A 21167-nucleotide genomic window follows, 5' to 3' on the forward strand; every position below is an offset into this window, starting at 1 on the left:
CATGGAAACGCTGTGAAACTTACAAAATCACTGTAAAAAGATTTACCGCAGGTGTCTTCACTGGTGCAAATTAAAGTCACTGACTGAAAATGCAGCTTTTCTGAAACTAACGTCTTAGTTTAGTTCATCATTGTTGTATTGTAGGTGGTGATGAGAGATCTGGTGATGCTTTCAGCGGGACAGGAGTTTCACCAGGTAATCTAGAGTATTTAGAGTAAATCTGCAAGTAACTGACTAACTAAGTAACATTAACTGCTCCAGGATACAACTACAAATACAACTACAGTAAGTACAACTGCTCAAAGAAGAACCAGAAGATCCAGTGTGTGTTTTCAGTATTTGCTGTTTCATCACAGTATAAAACCCGTCTGCTCGAGGTGTCCTGGTGTCCTGGTGTCCTTTGCCTGTCTTTGTCTCTGTCCTCTCAGTTCCCATCCTCTCTCTGTTGTGGACTGTCCAATAAACAGCCATGTAAACTAACAGAATGGCCTCAGCTTAAAATAATAATAATAATAACAATAAACTAAAATAGTGTCCCCTCAGAAAGGAATCCACTCCTGAATCAAAACTCCCTGACGCCTGCTGCTCTTTGTGTTCATGTTTTGCAGTAAACGGCTCCGCAGGTGGGTGCACACCTGTCATTCCCGGTGGGCAGATACAGGAAAACGAGTTGGCGCCGTCGATGCAGCGGCCCAGCCTGCAGGGGTTCGGTTTACAGTCGTCGATGTTCACCTCGCACCTTTCACCTGTAAATCCCTCTGGACACACACACAGGTACTGCCCGCTGCCGACGGGGAGGCTGACGTCGCTTACACAGGAAGCTCCATTCAGACACTCACAGGAGCCCACGGACACCTGACAGGAAGCACAAAGAGGCTGCAGTCTGACTCATCACGACGTGGACAACAGGAAGACATGAGTTAAACATGACAGCAGTGTTTTAGCAGATGACATGTTTCATGTGTCTGGAATTTTGGATAAAGTTACACGTGTAAGAAAACAAAAGCATCAGAAACAAATAAAGTGAACAGCGACGTCCACAAATTGAAATACTCTGCACCTTATCTTTATTCCTAAAACTGTAAATTTTTCCCAACTGAAAGTTTTTCTTAGGTAGGTTTGTATATCTGTTTATATTTCTAGCTGTATATACTGTTGTATTGTTTATTCTATTTAACTGCTCTTATCTACTGCTTCTTACTCTGTGCATGTGTTGGCCTGCTCCAAACGACATCTCACTGTACTTATATATATATATAACAGTGACAATAAACACTTCTATTCTATCCTATCCATGAGCTGAGAGACATCTCATTAGCTCCCTCTAGTGGGAGGAAGCAGCAAAGGGATCATGAAAGGAGAGGCAAACGGTGTGTTCACCTCTCTGGAACACACAGGAAATCCCTTACCTGTCCAACATGATCTCATTATACACTGCTGAGTGTCTGCTGAACTAGTAATTACCGCATCACTTAGCATACTTATAGTTACTTTGCACTTAGCGGGTCTGAGGCTGCCACAACTCGACACACAGAAGAGCAGGAAACCCAGGATTACCTGTGCGGAGGCTCTGGTCTCAGCGTTACACTCGTCCTTCACAGTAAACTGGAAGGCGTGCGTGTCTGCAGTTTCAGCTGTGGCCTTCCACATCAGCAGGCCGGCCGCAGACACAGATGCACCTTCAGGCCCTGACTCCAGGGTGAAGCGCACCGCCGAGCCCTCAGGGTCCCGAGCTTGTAGCTGGTAGATGAAATTCTCTCCCTGGAAGGACCGGAGATGAAACGGCATCGAGTGGAGCGCCGGAGGCTCGTTTTCTGATGACACACACGAACGAGGGAATAATTCAGCACAGGAGACTGAATAAAGCCGGAGGGAGGGAATCAGGGAAGCCTCAAAGGGCTAAAAGTGCACCCGCAAATTTCACACCTTTTTCACAGCTTTGATAATGTGAAAAAACGTTGATTAAGATTTGCTGATTGTTGTTTCAATTGCTTGACAGGCTTATTCAAACACAAAAATCATGTAACCCAAGTCAGACTCTCATGAGATCAAAATGACCAAAGCATCACACAGACAGACTGAGATGGGCTCACACACACGACACCACATGAGTGATTTTTAAGACTTGTTCATAAACCTTACCGACACCACAAAGTGCTTCATTTACTGTTTGGAACAAAGCAGCACTTCTGGCTCGAAAGGCTCTGAGTTAAAGCTTCATCTGCTGCATTTTTATTTTTACATATTTGAGTTTTAGTTTTCTCATCTAAATTTATTTTTACGGTATTTTTGTTGTTGTTTAGAGCTTTAACCGTCACTGTATTACTGTATTAGGGGGTGTTTTTGCCGTCAGTCCGAGGGTCTGACAGAGAGCTTACAGGAAATGATCGCTTTTTGGCTGCAGTGTTCATAGTGTTTATATCAAATATATTGTTAGTTTTTTAAAAAAACTTAAATAATGACATCAGACTACATGAAATGATGTATGTATCAGTCTCTCTCCTCTAAACATTTTAATAAATAATTCATTAAGTTCATGCACGAACACATGAGTGGATCCTGCTGTCGCTATCGCTCAGCTCAGTGATTTGACTTCAGTGGGGTCGATGCTACGTGCAGATTTCTTCGCAGAGCGCTGTGTGCCCTACTTTAAGTGGAAGAAGTTTGTCAGAAAGTGTAACAATGAGGTAAGCTGTCCTCTTATCAGCGCCGGAGGGACTGAAGTAACTCCAGTGGATCCACAGAGCCACCGACAAATTATCAAAACAGCCCTGAGCAAAGACTCAGCGATGGCTATCCGACCTCAGATCTCCTGAGGAAGTCGCGCACTAAAATCTTTAAACACCAGTCGTGTATAGTCTACACTTGTTCTGTTTACCATGAGAAGGAGCTGTGAGATAAACATAAGACAAGATGAGACACAATGGCGTCTTAGCGTACGTACTCTCTGCTGTCGACCATGCTTGCTTGGACGAGTCCGGGCGACACGTGAGGCAGGGGCTGCTGGGATTGGACTCCCCCTCGCTGTAACACAAGCCATCGATGCTGCACGTTTTCTCCTGGGGAGCAAAGGCAATAAATAACCTTTAAAAAGTTATGTTCAGTGTTTATCTGTCTTTGAAACAAATTGCCTTTCATGACTGTTTTAACGCAGCGCTGACCTGCCTCAGAGAGATACACGAGCTTATGTAAAGTGTGCAGCTGGAGAACAAGGCCACATGTGTTGAAGCAGAACATTTGGTCTGAAGGAAACGAGCCTGATGGTTTCCTGTGCTGAAGGACACCTCACACATTCAGCAGATCAGCTGATTCACTCAGAAAACACAAAATACATCGACAAGCTCAACTCTTCATTGTACAAAACAATAAAAATCTTCATATTTCATCATATAAAGAGCTGAATTTAGAAATATTCGACACCAACCACATTACAGAAACTGAGTTAACACAGTTTTTATGCCCTTCAAAACAGCTGTTTTCCTCAAACCAAAGCAGATAATTGAATGCCATGAACAGAAAAGACCAGAACCTGCACGCGTGACACCTGCATATTTAAAATGTGATATGTAACGTATCTGTGACTTCTGACTTGGTTTTGTTCATACCACTGAAGCTATTAAAGTTGAACTGGTGCTGATTTCTCTGTTACATCGTTTTCAGCGTAACATCACAGCATCAGTGAACAGTCCTGTAAAAGTCAGTCAAACTGGTGTTTCTGCAGGGCACACTCACATCAACATGGCTGTTTACACAGTGCGAGCTGTGGTTTACGAGCAGCGGGGCCGGCTGGCAGGGACAGCACAGCCGGGGTGCTGTAGGAGCACAAAACGTCCAGGGGAGATAAACAAACAATCAGTCAAACAGTGCTGTTACAGCCGCAGACTGATCTCAGTGCAGGATTTTTAACTTGTATTTCCCCTGTTCAGGCCAGGTCGGCTGTTTTGGTCAAGTCAGATTTAGTTATAAAGCCCAAAATCACAAACGATAGAAGATCTTCAGCGATGGGCGATAAACGTCGTGTACAAAACAGACCAGTAAACTCACAGAATATACAGATTAAAAGACAAAATTACATCCAGAAGGACAAGTGAGCGGCTTGAAGTGTCGCCAAGCAGCCCCCGCCTTGTACGGCCTCCAGTCCAACACGTTACAGCAAACAGCAGCACAGACATCAGTGTCAAAGGCCTGGTGGCAGAGAAGCTGTTGCTGCTTTTACTATTTTCTGTCCCTTTTTAGACTAAATGACTGATTGTAAAAATAAGCAACAGATTAATAGATAAATTAATATTCAAATGTACATCTTAATGCCTTAAAGAAAGTGAGATCAGTGTCCGAGTTCTGCTGTTAAGACTACATCTCTTTGTTTTAAACATGGAAGCAGACCCTTAAAACCTGTTGGATTCTGAATGTGAGAGAACGGCATGAAGGAAGATGTCTCACCCTCAGAGTACAGAGGCCTTCGGTGTCCAGGCTGCAGATCTGGCAGGCTCCATCGTACAGAGTCAGTATCTTGGCATTGCTGTAGCTGTAGCCATCATTGGAAACCTGCCATCAACAGAACTTTGATTACTGTGGATCCCCCGGAACAGGCATCAGATGAGGTGAACTGTGGTCGCTCACACTGGATCACTTTCAGCTCCTCGGATATTATAATACAGTTCATTGTACAGCCAGAGAAATTTTTGATTTTCCCTCACTTTGCTTTGTTTCATGCACTTGGCAGTAAACCAAACAGTTTCCAATGTTTCACACTCTTGAGGGAGTTTTCTTCCTGAACCACACTGAAGCTGAAGAAAACCTCCTGAGCAGCTGTGGAAAACTTTCCACTGCCAGCAAACAAAAACAAGAAAACATTCACGTCTGTCCGCTTTTCACTGCTTTGGTGCTGATCTACTGTGTAATCTCATGTCGGGAACATCTTGCAAAATAAGAAGTCTAATGTTAACCCTGAAGAGGATCTTTTCTCTGTCCAAAGAAAAAAAATAGGATTAAAAGAAGCCGAGAGAAGGACATCAGCATCTTCACACCAGTGTACACTGCAGACTCACTTTGATCTGCCAGCGAGCCAGCGGCCTGTTTATCGCTGTTTCCGGATCAACGTCTGCAGGAGCCTGACCGTCCTCCAGGGGGAGCTGGCACTCCAGGGCCGTCACATCCAGAAAGAGGGCCGGGACAAACTGGGGCTTGTCCAGAACCCACTCCCCATCAACAAACTTGACGAGAGGCAGACATGCAGAGGGAGGAGGAGACAAGAACCAGACAGAGTGAGGAAGCCATGAGTGGTAGGAGGCACAACAGAGAGAAGCATTGGAAAACAAGGACAGAGAAAAAGTAGAGGAATGCATAAAAACACAGAAAGACAAAGGAGAGTAATTCTGTTCCTGTTTGTAGAACTTCCTCAGAAATGAGAAACTGCACCTCCTTTCAATAAATTCAATAAAAACACAGATGAAAACACAGATATGAGTTGTCTGCATCAGTTATTGAGAAAGCAGTAGGTTAGCCGTGAGCTAATGGGTCATGTCTCATTACAGAACTAAGTTAAGTTCACGTTCTTGTCATTCCCTGCGACAGACAGCGATGGTGAACAGAGGGTTTGAGACGTCTCAGCTTAATGATGACTTCACTCTCCGTAAAAAAATCTGTGGGCAATTTATCAGCTCTCACACAGAGAATATCTGAATCTCAGCATCTCCCACAGTACCAGTCTGCTGTTTGTCGTTCAGAAAACTGGAAATGAGAAATAAAGAGAACAGAGAATAAGCGGAAGAAAACAAAGTACCTTTTCTTTAACAAACTCACACTTGAGCTCATAGGAGTCCTTGAATCCTTGACCGTAGACCTGGACGGTGGAGCAGTCTCCCTGCCGGACGTCACACAGACCCTCCTTCTCCAACTCTGTGATCTCCGGGATCTGGTCTTCACGACATCAAAAACAAAAGAGGGCAGACAAACGTGGACTATTAGACCTGAGAATTTATTACACATCACAAACCAGCGTAGAGCTAAATGTATTATAATAATAACACATAATTGTGCTATAAGCTGTAGCTGTAGTCTGCTTGATGACCCTGGTTTTCAAAAGTCTGTGTTATGTCACTCAAAGACCACAGCTCAACAGATACTGGGTTTTTGAGACTGACAGTAATGTATCAGCTGACACACTTAAGGATTCCATACATTTTCTGGGGTTTTTGTTTCTGGGACATAAAGTCGAAAATGAAACTTGTCAGTGCTTACTGGTGGACAAACTATGTAATGGTCACTGCAGTTGTGAATTCTAGATTACCTAAAACGTATCTTTACCAGCATATCCCCAATAAGCTCATACGGCTTCTCTGAGTATAAAGTGCGTGTTATGTTATTATGTATCCCACTGCTTTTCTTCGTATGACGCACCAAGAGAGTCAGGTTGACTCCGCCTGGCTCACCCTGATGGGGCTCATCCAAACCCTGACCAGCGCACCAACAGAGGTAACCAGTCAGAGGCAGGTTACGGTGGCTTTGGCCGGATTTGTAATTATGTGTCAGTGTTATGTTTAGCATGTTACCAGACAGCACGCTGCAGTCATATGACCCGAATCCTGGGAGGCAGACACAACCCCACTCTGAGCACTGGCCATTCCAGTTGCACATACTGGGACACTTGAGGACAGCCACGACATCCTGGTACTCCTCCTCTCTCCTCCTCTCCTCCACCAGCCTCCTCTCACACTCGTTTTCCAGCAGCGGTAATGTCGCATTCAGCCATGACAGCTCATCCTTCAGCTGTAGGTCGGTAACACACATAGCCACTACATGGCTGATTACCGATTCTGCTAACAGACGCCGGCAGCCTAACGCTATGCTCGAGTTTTCCACGGCCTGCTGGCACAGAGTCCTGGCCCGCCGCTCGGTCAGTCCAGAAGGTGTGGGCCACGTTAGGGAAGAGTCTGGCTGAACTGCTGCTTCGTGGTCCTCTGGGAAAAAGTAGGTGAAGCCCTCCAAATCAGACTGACTGAGGCTTTGGTGTGGAGAGTTCGAAATGTAATGGTGTGTCTGCCGCCGGCCTCTGCGTCGCTGGTGGCGAGCTGAGATTGGAGCTCCATGCCTGGAGGCTCCTGAAGGGAAGCTTCTTTCACGTGGCTGAGCATCAGTATCTCGATCCTGGGTGTTTTGGCTGAAGCGGCCCGGAGGCAGAGGCTGTCTTTCATTTCCTTCACCTCTGAGTATTTCCACTGAGCCGATGTACTCAGCTGTGACGTCCAGACCGGGGATGACGCTGGGGAGATGCACGTTGCCGCGATGAGAGCAGGTGGAGTGGGAGGAGGTGACTGGATGAGCTCGGGCTCTGGGAGATGTGAGGCGAGGCTCTGCCTGACAGCTGCAGTACTTGCGGGGGCTCAGTGTGCTCAGATGTGACGGCACAGAGTCAAACAGGCTGCTGCCAGGAGGGAGTCTGAGACAGAGGAAAGAAGATGCCAGTGAAGAGGCAACAAGGAGGAGTTTTGCATTTAGGAAACCCTGGGATTCTGATATTGTTATTAGCAATGCAAAAAGGCATCAGTCAAACTGGTGTGTCAGGTTGGTGAAGCAGCCTCGGTTCGTTGGAGATGGTGTATTTTGGATCAAAGGTCTGGAGAAGATGCTTGGCTCCAGAATGAATACCAAAGACCTCTGAATCCCAGCCCACATCTCATTTGTTTGGCGTATCAGTGCGTGGTGCCAAAAAGGTTAGCAACCAAAAATGGGAACACGTGTTGTTGAGATTGACACAGCTGTACAAGTCAGCTTACAGAAATAACATTTGTTAAACTTACAAATATCCTGTGATCAATGTGAAAAAATGTTAGCTGCTCCAAAAACTTGAATGTGTTGAATATTACAGATACCTCTCTCTGTCAAACACTGACCTCCAATCAGAGATAAAAGCATGCAGATTGTCCAGAGTGGCGCCCCCTGCTGAGTGGAAGTCGTTGTCTGACAGTCCATCGTAGGTCCCGCACAGGCCCTGAGTGCGGCTCCAGTCTGAACCGGGTGCTCTCAGAGTCAGACTCATTCCCCAGTCAGACACGTCTGCACGGACAAACGCTCCCGACGAGAAGCTGATCTGAGAACAGCCAGCGATTCAGGATCAGCTCATGAGCACAGCGAGCAGGTTATCTTCAGACGAACGAACCGAGAACCTCTTGGTGTCTTCCTCAAACTTTTAAGTGACATCTTAGTTTTTTTAATAAAAGACCCAATTTATTTATTTATTTTGCTAAATTAAATTTACGGTAGTTCTGTCATATTTCCACATTTCTTTCCTCTGACCACTACATTAAAAACAGTTGGAAGTATGGAAGTGCTCTGTATGTTAGTGAGCTTTAAGCATTTATTAAAGTGTATGTTGTATGAAAAACATACATTAGTCTTATAATTCATTTAATTATTCTTTTTCTCTGCCTAAAATTGCAATTAGCTGAATGTTGTCTGTTCCGATGTTACGGTTTATGAACACAACGTTGTGTAAACAGAGCACCACTGAATGACTTCAGGTGTCGTCCTCGCTCACCGTGACTTTGCGTCCCTGGTAGGACTCGGTGATGCGAGTGCTGCTCCTGCTCAGATCTCTGCTCTTCACAGACAGGTGAGGTTTGGTGTCGCCCATTTCTCCATTGCACATGTCAAACGCGATGACATCACCGCCATCCCTCACCGCGAAGCCGCACACGCAGGAGGCGGCGTGCATCACGCTGCCGCACTCCCACTGACGAACGTGGACCTCAAACGGCCAGTAACTGCTCTTATAGAGAACAAAGGTGCCTATTTGGTAGTTCTCATAGCGCCTGCAGATTAACAGAAAAAATATTCATAGAATCTTGTGCCTTTTATCTCATTTGACAGATCATTAAATACTTTACAGCTTGATTCACATAAAGTTTCCTAATGAAGAGACTGAAGTACCTGCCATCAAATGTGATGATATGAGGATCAGTAAAGGAGTAGCAGTAGGCCGCGGGGACGTCCTTCACCGTGACCTGAAGTGAGAAATCAATTTCATTCCTCTTCAGCACACAAAAACAGTGATGAACAACAACGGAATCACATCATAAAAGCAGTTCGAAACAAAAGCAAAAATCATGGGAGTCACAGGAAAAGCACAATGCGCAAAGAGGTCAACATGCAGAGAAATAAAGAACTCTTTGATATATAAAAACCACAAGGTGAGTTTCATCTGTTCACCTCAACGGGTTCTGGCGAGTATCCACTCCAGAGAAAATTCTGCGTGTCGACGGATTTAACGAAGATCTGAGTTGTCCTGTTGCCATCTTTGACAAAGTCAGTGACGGGGCTGAAATGGATCAGAGCTCGGCTGCAGACCCCGTCCCTACAGGGGACCCGGGACAGGTCCACCACACAGGAGGACAGAGACAGATCTGCACCCAAAAAGCCCTCATCTGTAACACAACAAGGAAGGAGGTTTATCTGCTTGATGATGAAATGGAAAAATAAAAAGATTAGCACACCAGCTGACTGACATCTCATCCACAGCCCTACTTTTATTTAGCTGTGCAAATTTGGATCAAATTTTTAGATGTGGAGGATTTTATTTAAACTAATTTTGTGTAAATCCCTTACATGCATACGTACGCAAAGGTGCACAGCAAGTGTGACGTGTAAAACAAGGACAGGAGGTGTTGATCTGTGCATGTGTCAATACTAAGGAAACTGAAATGTTAGCAAGAGATAAAAGGAAATGGATTAAAGAGTGTTGCTCAAATACAAACGGTCACCATTAGTACGCCTGGCTACTTTCTAGGTTAATACAATAACCTTGAGTTCGCAGGAAAAACTACAACATTTTCCACTAACACATCACTGCAACGTGTTATTGTGATGAAGCAAGGTACAGAGGCCAGAAAAATCAACGGCTAAAATCAATGGCTGTTGGTTTACTTCTGGCTGAAGGTGAAGGTTTGTTTGAGTCTAAAATTCAAAACGAATTCTGAGTGGTGAATCTGCCACCATTTTAGGTGTAAACTGCGCAAAAGTAGCAGTAACTATGGGTGACGAAGGTCAGTCCTCACCTTTGCTGCTGGTGCTGAGCAGCAGGGACAGAGCGCACTGTCCTGTGGAGGAGGTGGACTCGTCCAGACACGGGACAGGAACTGTGCTCTCCACCACCAACTCATACAGCCTCCCATCCTCAGACACAAAGCTCGCCTCCGGTCTTAGCTGCACGAAACCATCACAAACAGAAATAAAACTTATCAGTCCTTCCTTTGAGAGGGAGCCTCCTGCTGACACTCTGGCTTTAATGCAAAGAACGGGCTTGTCAAAATCTAAAGTACCTATATTATACTGTGGGCAAAATTCTGGGTTTAAAAAGAAAAACCTTCGGTCAGTTTTTGGTCTGCACCGGATCATGGTCCAGTAATCAAATACAAAATCGCTCTGAATGAGATATTGCTGATTAAAAGCATAGCCAACAGTGTGCTGAGCAATTAAAACTTTAATGTGTCATAGTTTCCGTCTGTCTGAACATGAACAGAAAGGCTGGAACACTGTGAAATGTAACTTAGCAGCTGAAATCCACAAATTTCAAGATTAACTGATTAACTAAAAGCTGTCAATAACTTTTTGGTGGATTCATTCAAGTTGATCATCAACAGTATTCACTTTCTCCTGTGTCCATATGCACACATGCACACAGGAATGTAATAAAAGCCAACAAACAGAACCACACTGAGATGCATAAGCTCCAAAACAGAAACCTTCAGATTACTGCCACGTACCCTAATCCCTGCAAAGAACTCCTGACTTTGCACCGAAGAGCTGCGGACGTCAGGCGAGTCCAAGAAGAAACTGGAGCTTGAGCAGTAAATCTGAGAGAGGCAGAGAAGAAAAGAAACCCTGGCTGTATTCGAGGTTTTACAGTTGAAGGCAGGTCACACACACAGCCAGGCCACAGTAAAACAAAACGACATGTTGACAGGTTGCAGTAATAGTTTCAGTCGCTGAAAGTCCAAGAGCAAAATGTTTGATTTAGAAAGTAGGTCTTATTTCCAGAAGAACAGAACGTTGTTTGCAGCAGGAATGATGCTCTACAGACAGCAAATAACAAACACTGAACTGAAATTAGATAAAAATTTTGATCTGGTTGTTTTTTTTTGTTTTTTCCCCACACATTCGTGTCCTGGACTGGCCTTCACTTCTACAACTCATTCTGAACCTGAAGTGGACTCAGCAGAGCTCATGTTGAGCCACTGCAGCCCCTGCATCAGACCTTGTCTCCCAGACGGAGGTTGAAGCCGTCCAGCTCGATGAAGGCGGAGGTCTGGATGGTGGTCTCCTCTTTGAGCTCCTCCTTTGCGCCCTCAGGTGAGAGACGAGACCAAGCCACCACGTAACCCAGAGAGCTGTTGGAGCTGCTCCCAAAGCTGCACTTCAGGTGGATGACGTTTCCTGTCACCTCTGGGACAATCACTGGTACAGATGGAGTGGGAGGCTGCTTGGCTGGTAGGACAGAGGCGGATAGGAAAGAGAGTACAGCTGTTTGTGCTTTTATTAGGAAATCAGACCCATATACTGTGTAGTAAATGTTCATCAATGTCCATCAATGAACAATTAAATCTAGAGTCTGCCATTTGACTCAGTAATTTCTGCACTTTGGACTCCATGACTTTGCAGCTCCATTCAGCTTCAGATATTTTGAGGAAAGTCTCAGAATTGATGAAAACATTCAGCAAGGCCCGCATTCTGTCTCTGTGGTCAAAAGTATGACTTAACACCCGTTAATGAACATGTTTAGTGATACTGAATCTATCTCTAATTAAACCTCCCTCTTTCTTTCCACCTCTGCCAGCTTCCTAAATCCTGCCCCGCCTTAGTTCACGACCTGATCGAGGGCCTGTCGCCACGCAGACGAAGCCCAGCGGACGCCGGGACACATGCTCAGCTCATTAAGAGGAGCGGTGAGGGGGCCGACGGTGCATTCCTGACCGCATGGCAACTCCCTGACCTCCCGAGTGTTTTGGTGTTCGACCTAACACGAGGAGACAAGCCTGAGCCATAAGCACAGCAGCGGAGACCTCACTTTTACATGTTCCATCGACGTTCACCTCGTCAGGGCCGCAGGTCGGCGACGACGTGGGCAAAGTGTCCGACATCTCTGTGAGACAGAGGGGAGCAAAAAGGCATAACAGATTATATAACAAAGCAGAAGAGAGAGACTGTGAGTTTGGAGCCAACATACACTTTGTTCATAAAGTCTTAACTGGAAAGCAGTTTATTTTATACAAGTGACTGCTTTGTGCTGCACGTAGTGTTTAACTCTCAGTGAAACAAGCACAGGACTAAACTCACAAAAAGCAGATGACAATTTGAATACACATGTTTTATATCTGTGGTATATGGCTATAAGCTTGGTACTGTAAAGAGCCCTAATATAGACAATAATGGACTCGGCAGACTTTGCTCAACCTCATCTGCTTTATCACTTTCTGTGTGGACATGCCGTGCGAGCTTCTTACAGCAAAATGAGCTCGCATTTCTCTGCAGATACGCAGCATTTCAAGTAATGACAGCCAGACCAAATTACCTTGTGCCTGCGGTTGCAATGTAGTACTGCTGCATCACGTCTTACACAGATGAACGTGAAGCTTGTTAAATCAAGTTGAAGGTTGAACTAAGTGTTTTTCAGAGATCTGAAAGCGTTCTGAAACACATACTGAGAAGGATCAGACATGCAGTCAGCTGAGTTTAATTCAGCCTTATAGAAAGTTTCTAGCTCATGCATACATGAGTAGAAAGGGGTCAGCAGCATGTCGAGTCTTGCTTGTCTTGTTTCATGACTACATGAGGATTGTGACCAACACGGATCCTTCTGCTCTGACGCACCCTGTGCACAGTATCCCATGCATCCCTGCGTAGGCTGCAGCAGGTAAACGTAGAAGTCTTCACAGTTGCGGACGGTGACCGGGATGCGGAACATGCAGCAGTCTGCCTGGCTGCTCGGGAAGAACTGCCAGGCAGCACAGGCCGTCAGCTGCCTGACCTCCAGAGGCCCCGGCAGGGAGTCCAGCTCGCCCAGGGACAGCCACACAGGAGCCTGGGTCCCACAGTGGTTCACCTGGGTGCAAAAGAGAGGGGAGGTCATTCATCTCGAAGGTCAGTCTGGAGTTAGCTGGTTAGCATGCTAACTTAGGAAACTAATTTGCAAAAAAAAAATAAAATAAAATCGAAATATGTATTTGACAAAGCTACAATTTGTCGTAGTTATTTTCCCTTTGACCTGGCAAATCTTGCCACTGATCTGCCATCATCATAAAAACATCGCCTTATTATGTAACACATGTTCACAGTGATCCTCCACTTTTCCTTCCTCCACCCACTCCTGCGAATATCCATCACCCAGGGAGAGCAGCGATAGCCTGGGAAGGCAGGAGGAGGCCGACACCTCAGATGGATCCTGCAGGCTCCTCACAGCAGGACGCCCGCAGGAAATGAGACACATTCCAGCTCTCCTTGCGCTCCCCTTCATAAGCATGGACAGGAACACACACACACACACACACACACACTGACAACTGTGTGTCACAAATGCACATCTTGTTTTGAAACAAACACTCAGGTGAGGACAGAAGCCTCCACATGACAGATTACACAGACTGATGTACTGATATTTGAATTGTACAACTAATTCAAAGTGATAAATTGAAAACTTCCTAATGAGTGGGGTCATGAGAATTTTATGACCTTCAACCAAGGTCACAAGCAGCATATGTGAAACACCAGGATACCTGAAATATGACTTGAGAGACGTGGACTTTTTGGACATTAATTGCAAAGTTTTTTGGCTGTGGCTTTTAAAATATGTTACCGTGCCAACACTCGAACTGTAAATTAAGAAGAATTGAGAAGATCAATAACATTCTCATAAATCAGTACGACGCTAAGAGACACTGGAATGGTCCTTTAACAGCACAAACGTTTCCGTACGACAGAGATACACGAGTAAACCCTCCCGTCTGTGTCCTTGCAGGATGTCTGACAAGACTTACCTCCACGCACTGGGTGGGCATGCTGGCCGGCTTGTCAAAAATCTGAAACTGGTACCAGCCGGGAGCGAGGGAGTGGTCGCAGATGAAGTCCTGCAGGGCCGACTGCTGCAGCCAGCTGGAGCTGAAGGTGGTGCTGCGGTAGGGGTTCTGGAGGATGGAGTGGCCACCCGGAGCACATTCTGGAGGGATAACTGCAAGACAGGCAACGCAAGAACTGGAGGTGCACCAAGACTGTCAGCACTAATGATCAAATATACGGAGGACTTTCTTACTTTGAGATCAAATAAGGTCTACAAAACAGGCTGACATCTGGGAAAAGGAAACTCATTGAAAACACTGAGAAATCTGCACTGAACGTGAAAAATTTGATTTCATTGAGCATATTACATGTTTTTTTGCAGACGACTCACTCACAAAGATACAAACCAAAGATTTGTTAGACGTTCTGTACACAGGATGTCCTTGTAATTACACGGAAGAGTCCTCCTTTAACCTGCTGACCTTTCTGTGTAGCAGTTTTAAGACTTCCTTCCACTCAGCAAAGTTTAAAAGAGGGTGTCTTTCATGTAGACTTTAACTTCTGTGAAAAACACTCGGGATTTACCTTAAAGCAATAGTTTAGGGCTCTCCTGTTTTAAATTTGACCCTAGGCTTTTCCAGAGCCGGTCGAGGCAAAGAGTGGCACATCAGTGCGTTACCAGACCTCCCAACTAAAGCTCACGTCAGATTTTCCACAAATTCAAACACTGAAGTGAATTCAGTGAAAAATGGCTGTTTAATCTCACAAATACCAGAAGAAGACAGGTGACTCAGCAGACCGCAACACAGAGGGATTCTTGAGCTTTATAGTGTGTTTTAATGTGACAATATGGCCACAAAAAGTGAGAGCGGAGTGAATGATGTAACCAAGAGATCCCGGCCTGTGCTTCTGAGCGCTGCAGCAACGTTTTCTGTCCCTGAACTGAGAGGTCAAGTGAAAGGTGATAGCAGGACTGAGTCGGCCACGGCAGTGACAGGCAGACAGGCTGACGAAGGAGACGACAGGAGCTGTCAAAGCTGCCAAAAGACGTCTGTCACTCTCAACACCTGCTCCATTCAGTCCTCATCAGCTGGGCGAGAAACGCTCAGAGTCCATGTCCCGTCTGCCCGTCAGGAGGGAGCAGCCCGGGAGAAAAAGGCCCGTGTGGGCGAAGAGGCGGCGAATTGCTTCATCTGCTTCTCATGACAGCACAATACGCTGCACTGTGACCATGAGACTTGGAGGCATGAGGCCTCGGATGACAGCAACATGATGGATGAGAAGGTTTCAGCTTCTCTTTGGCAGAGGGTCAAACAGCGAGGAGCTGGGTGATACTGGAGCTCTTACACATTTTACTTAAGTAAAAGGCAGGCATCATCATCACCACCACCACCAGAGAACAGTTTAACAACTTGTTTAAATGCTTTAAAACAACACCCACGCAACTCGTGACTCCAGCTGTCAAAGCTCTTGCTTGACTCTACGGGTGAACTTACCTGTCTGAGCGCGCGCTGCGTGTAAAAACACAACGCACGGGAGAAGTTTCAAAACTGCTTCAAGTCTCATCGTCCCGCAGCGGCCGGCGCGCGGCTCTGCAACCAAACAGCGCGAGCACCGAGCGCGAGCGCTGGCACCGTTTTGCCCCGAAGCCCCGCAGTCCGCCCGGAGCGACAGCAGCGCAGCCGTCGTTTCCGTTATCCGATCCAGAACAAGCGAAGCAGGAGGAAACCCGCACGGGAGCTGCTGCAGGTCTGTGGGTGGAGGACTGGAGAGGCTGGTGGCTGATCCGAGACGCTGCGGGCTGCGGCATCACGGCGCGTTAGGAGGGGCATCATCAGCTGTACACCTTCTGATGACCCGGAGCTCCACACCTCTGCACACACCAGGAGCACCTCAGCACTACGAGGCTCTTATTCTGAAAGGCCAAAATGTTTTATTAGTGTGGGTCTGCAGCTAACATTTACTTCATCGACCAATCGGAAAATTTTCAATTAATCGGTTAAACACAGAAAATAAAGGGAAAGGAGCCAGTGGTGATACGTCACTAAGTGTACACTTTTTAGTGTACATTTTTAGGTACTTTAAATGTCTGAGGACAATAACGAACTTTATATTGCATTGTATTCATTTAAAGTAGTACATTAGCAGTAGTACATTACTTTTTACATAAAAAACACAGTAAATGCTTAGAAGATATGCTGCAGTTGGCCCACTGATCTACTCATTACTATTCAAAGTATCTAAAATTTGCTCCACATCAACAAAGTACAACATTAAGATACTCTGTGTTTGTTAGTGATAAAAAAAACTATAATATTCAGCATAATATGGACATAATACTTCTTTCACTAATAATACAAAGTGAAAGGAGTCATTCTCCATAATGAGTCAGCTCTGATGGCTTAAGTACATTTTACTGATGTTATTTCTGTACTTTCACTTCGGCAACATTTTGAATTCAGGACTGTTAGTGTAATGGAGTATTTGTACTCCATTATTTGTAATGGAGAAAACCATTACAAATAATGCAAAACCAAAATGTCGCAGAAAGGTGACCAATAGCCATCACAGTGTTTTCATCATGCCTGTTTGATCCAAACAACAGTCCACAGACATTTAATCTCACTTAAGACAAAAAACAAGAACGTTTTGAATTTCGCTCAGACAGATAATCAATCGAACCTCTCCGGGTGCTCTGTTATTCAGTGGAAATTGAAACAAATTATACGGCCTGACTTAAGCCATTAAGCTGTCTGCACCAAAATTAGCCTCCTGCATTTTCTAAAGGGGGGAGAAGCACACTGATGCTCTGATCACGGAGGTTCACCGCTGGCCAGCCACTGATATTTCATTAGTCACCACTCCAAACCACGAAAACAGATGGCCCACATGTTGCATTTTTCAGGGAGGCCGCGTCAGCCAAAGAGTGGGATTTGGGATAAGTCAGATATCACGTCTTTTCCAAAGTGCTCGTTTCCATTCTCAGGCTTTAACTGCAGCCGTGATGCTCAGATATAGAGTTTCATTGGCAGGAGCTGAGGAGCTGGACCTGAAACTGAGCTCTGCAGACGTGAGAAAGGGAGGAAGTGATGGCTCAATTCGAATTGTAAAAACAACGCAGAAGAGGAAGAGTTGAGAAGCAGGCCATACTGTGGGCGTTAGTTTTACGCTAAAGGGATAAAAGCTACAAAGCTGATGAGCTCCAGTTCCCTCATGCAGTGTCCAGACACATCATATACACCAAAATACATAAATAAACCAAAATCAGGATTCTGGTTCTAATGAGCTGCACGTTCAAAAAATTTAGGGCTACATCTAAATAATAACTGATTATTTTCACTTTTTATAAAATGTCAAGAAAATAACTAAAAATGCCCACGGTCAATTTCTGAGATAAAGCAGGCAGTTTATGTCAAAAGAAGTTTCAATAAAGTCAGCAAGACAATGTTCTGTTATTAATGATGAATCAACCTTTGGACGATCATTTCTGCAGGCCCAGAGAGGACCAATGGGAAGCAGACAACAAGCTCCTGTCTTCTCCCTGTGCAACCTGGAGGTCTGACTGTCCTGTTGAGACGCTCGTCTGTTTGACTCTCAGGCGGAGGAGGGATATGATCCCCCCTCCTCCCTCGTAAATCTCCTGGACCATCAACCTGCAGGGAGCCTGGAATAGCCATCAGGTAAAAACCTACTTCTTTTCCCGTCTGCTCAGGCCTCGTCTTACACAACCAGCAATTAAATCTCCATCGGCCTCCTGGATGGAAAACATGAATCCATGTCAAGCAAACGTGATGTGTATTAGTTTAGCTTTCAAGTTAAATCAAGGGAGCAAAGAAATAAGTGGTAAACGAAGGGGGATAATTGCCTTATTTAATACTTAAAATCTACACAAGAGCTCATTTTGTGCAATTTTCTCTCATTATAATCAGCTCTGCAGACGTTGGAGAAACGGCAGCGCTGCAGTGTCCCCTGGGAAATGTGATCAGCTAAACAACGCAGGGAATCCAAACTGTATATAATAACTTTAACCTGACAGGAAAGCTGATTAAATGACGTCAAGCGTGCAGAAGGAAAACACAAGCAGAGCAGGGAAGAGCAGGAAAGTCCAAAACTGCGTTCTGAACATTTAAAGTTCAAAGTGAGTTTTACTTCTGGGTCTTCCTCACTGTTGTCTCTCACTCCGTCAGCTGAAATGAATAATTCAGCACTTGAACAATCACTGCTCGGATTCACAGCCCACCTGAGGCTGCTCGTATTCAGCAGAGGGTGAAGGTACCTGTTTAGTAAACATGCACATTGGGATGTTGGTGCTTCCCTGCTGCCTTTGTTGGGGCCCTGTGGAGAAGATTTGGGCAACACCAAGTGAAAATTCTTCCGCTTGTGTCTTGGCTATCGCGTACATGATGGTGGAAGAGGAACTCGAACTGCCAGTGAAGATTCATTTGAATCATTAAGGTGGTACGATGGAGAAAGCTGAAATTAAATCACAGTGATTTGGCTCCAACTTAAGTAAAGCCAGTCCAATACATTGGCAATCCTGCATTTTACTCAGGTACACATATAATGTCAGAGAAATACACTAAACGTATTAAAAGTACTCACCGTGAAGAGTAGTTTTGCTGTTTGAACTCGCATGCCTTCAGATCCGTTTTTTTCACTATACTTATTTTGGGGTATTTGATGTCTTTGTCAGATAGACTCCAGTAGAGAGCTGGCAGGAAATGAGACACAGCAAAGCTTCCTGGTCAGATTTAGCATGTTAAAGCCCCAGACCGCCAGGATACCCTGCTTCCAGATCAGATGAAGAAGGACAGACATGAGAAGAGGAGAAGGGAAAAGAGGAAGGACAAAAGTCAGAAGGTATCTGCGAGGCTGCACTAAGGCACAGCGGTGCTTTGAGCTAAAAACTTTGACGTGCGACACGATCAAAGGACGAGCTGATATTCTGCAGGTTCAACCCTGTTAATCATCTTAATTCAGCATGCATGCTAACATTTTCTTATCAGCAATATTCACAGGTACAACTGAGAAACCGACAGACTGAACGTCAGTCTCAGAACCACAGGCTAAAACTAATGATGACAGAAGGCTGACAGTTTTTTCTAAGAATTTATCTCATGCTTTGAATGTAAAATCTGATTCTTCAAGGTATTTAAGATTCCCAGATACCCGAGTTGCTTTAAGAGCAGAAGCACAGGAGAAGTGCTGAAAGTGGGTTTGCTTTGTTACTGCTCTGAGGTCTGTGTTCCCTTACTGTAAAGGACACGTGTGACCTCGGAGCAGCCGGGTCACCACTCGAGCTATTCCTGCTTCCACCCCCGACATGCAGCCTCCCATCACACACCCTGACCCAGACTGACCGCTCAACACTCTGCTGTAAACAATGCAAACAATGTCCAAACGCTCTCTGATGCAGCAACAGACTGAATCCCCAAATCCTGTCAGAATGACTGAGGACCGTCATGCTCATGGAATAAGTTAACCATGAAATATGAGTTTTAAAAGTTGCAGAAACTAAAACATTGATGGTAAACACCAGGCTCTGGGGTCAAACTCTTTGCAGGGGTTCAGCTCTTTTTAACTGATGCTCAGCAATTACACAGATAGAAACACATGTACTTACACATGTATCTGCAGTACACATTGGGCTGTACTTTCAACAGGTATGACTTTTCTTGCTAAATCTTGTTTGTCATACTTAAGATCAAAGCTAGTTTCAAAAATGAAGCCCCTGGGCCTGAATATCCCAGCAGTCCAAAGCTTCAATGCTAGCAGCGTAAATAACTCCAACAACGGCGCCCTGAGCTGCCGGCCCCAACTGCTGGCTGCACAGATAACTGAGATAACTCGCTAACGACAGCTACAATTAGCAGCCAGTAGCTACGGTGATATGCTGCCCCCTGTCCGTTTTGAGCGTGAACTGGGCCGATTCATCATAAAGTGGCACATCAGAAACAAAGAGCTTTTAGCTTATCCGCATTCGTGACATTTCACTGATTTACAGCACAACTCAACAACCAAAATGAAAGTAAAGACAAAAGGGAAGGAGGAGCTTTTGATCTGAGAAGCTATAAAAATCCACTCATGCTTCAGTGACTCTGTTTAAACAACAGTAAAAACAGATGGAGATCCTGACACACTGGTCTCCAAAAATGAGACCAGCAGGCCTTCAAACTCGGTCTTCTTCAACTCGTTTCTGTTTCCTTCGGCAGTTACATGGCAATTTGAAAAGCTTCTGAGGTCTAACATAATTCATTTGTGACACTTTTCTAGGCTGCATCGTACTGTCAGGGTGGCCCAGAGAGACGTCTCTGAGGCCACTGAAAGGCAGCGTCAACCTCAGCATCTCCGCCTGTCACAAAAGTCTGCTGTAATTGTTTCAGCCAAGCCGCTGACTGCACAGTGGCTGTAAATGTCACTGGACACAATGGCGGGAGTTTTTCAGACACAGCGCTGAGGGGGCAGGGGTCGAGAGGCGCCTCTCAAGGTGGCAGCTCCTGGTTTAAGAGGGGCAGTGAGGTCAGCTCCTTCACAGGCGCTGCTCGGCCTCGGCTCGGGTTTCCTGTTGCCTTTGCCCCCTTGTGTCAGCTGTCCGGGGTCGGTGCGAACAAAGCAACTGCTGCAACAACTGTCTGCAAACACTCTGCTACATGCAGGTCAGTGTTTACCTGAGGGGTCATACGGTCTGGCTCACGTGAATCACAGCTACGAGCTGTAGTTATGATAACTTGGGCAACGGGTTTTGCCTTTAGTCAAAAAGAATAAGGAAAATATGAGTAGCTCATCATGGAGTCAGAAAATAATAATATTAGGATTGCAGTTTACATTACTGGGCGCAGTGTGACTCAGAACTTCATGTTTACAGCAACCAACAACTTGTATGAAATGAATGAAAACATTTTTAATTTTAACACATATCACTTTGACCCACTGACTGTGCAGCTTGATATCGTTTTATTTTTGAGCTCCTCTCCAGTCTGTTGTCCCGACCTTTCGTGCAGGTTTTAGTCAGTGAAACTCTTTCATGTAATAGAAGACATTAAACAGCTTTCTCTTCCAGGCCGACTGCAGCATGGATCTGGAAGTCCTTATCCTGTCTGTGGAGACTCATGATGCTGGTG

The 21167-nt window shown here is 45.3% G+C and overlaps 1 protein-coding gene across 9 annotated transcripts in view; it reads right to left on the bottom strand.

Moving 5' to 3' along the window:
- Positions 1–21167, bottom strand: part of vwdel (von Willebrand factor D and EGF domains-like) — a 32586-nt gene that overhangs the window by 6549 nt on the left and 4870 nt on the right. For 3 of the 9 annotated variants that reach the window (XR_006844268.1, XM_046399049.1, XM_046399052.1), the window contains 20 exons: positions 18649–18834; positions 18323–18519; positions 15543–17800; positions 14028–14218; positions 12865–13096; positions 12062–12136; positions 11252–11481; positions 10761–10850; positions 10053–10200; positions 9208–9422; positions 8929–9002; positions 8537–8810; positions 7893–8089; positions 6552–7438; positions 5783–5919; positions 5049–5213; positions 4441–4545; positions 2945–3059; positions 1558–1814; positions 636–855 (listed from right to left, as the gene is read on the bottom strand). Coding sequence is in view for 8 of the 9 variants with exons in the window: in XM_046399049.1 (XP_046255005.1) it covers positions 636–855; positions 1558–1814; positions 2945–3059; positions 4441–4545; positions 5049–5213; positions 5783–5919; positions 6552–7438; positions 7893–8089; positions 8537–8810; positions 8929–9002; positions 9208–9422; positions 10053–10200; positions 10761–10850; positions 11252–11481; positions 12062–12136; positions 12865–13096; positions 14028–14218; positions 15543–15612 (3682 nt within the window). In the remaining variant the exon portion in view is untranslated. The remainder of the gene's footprint in view (positions 1–635; positions 856–1557; positions 1815–2944; positions 3060–4440; positions 4546–5048; positions 5214–5782; positions 5920–6551; positions 7439–7892; positions 8090–8536; positions 8811–8928; positions 9003–9207; positions 9423–10052; positions 10201–10760; positions 10851–11251; positions 11482–12061; positions 12137–12864; positions 13097–14027; positions 14219–15542; positions 17801–18322; positions 18520–18648; positions 18835–21167) is intronic. The other 6 variants (XM_046399043.1, XM_046399046.1, XM_046399044.1 and 3 more) reach the window with 5 other exon arrangements.

This window comes from Scatophagus argus, chromosome 9 (assembly GCF_020382885.2).
Source record: "Scatophagus argus isolate fScaArg1 chromosome 9, fScaArg1.pri, whole genome shotgun sequence".
NCBI lineage: Eukaryota > Metazoa > Chordata > Actinopteri > Scatophagidae > Scatophagus > Scatophagus argus.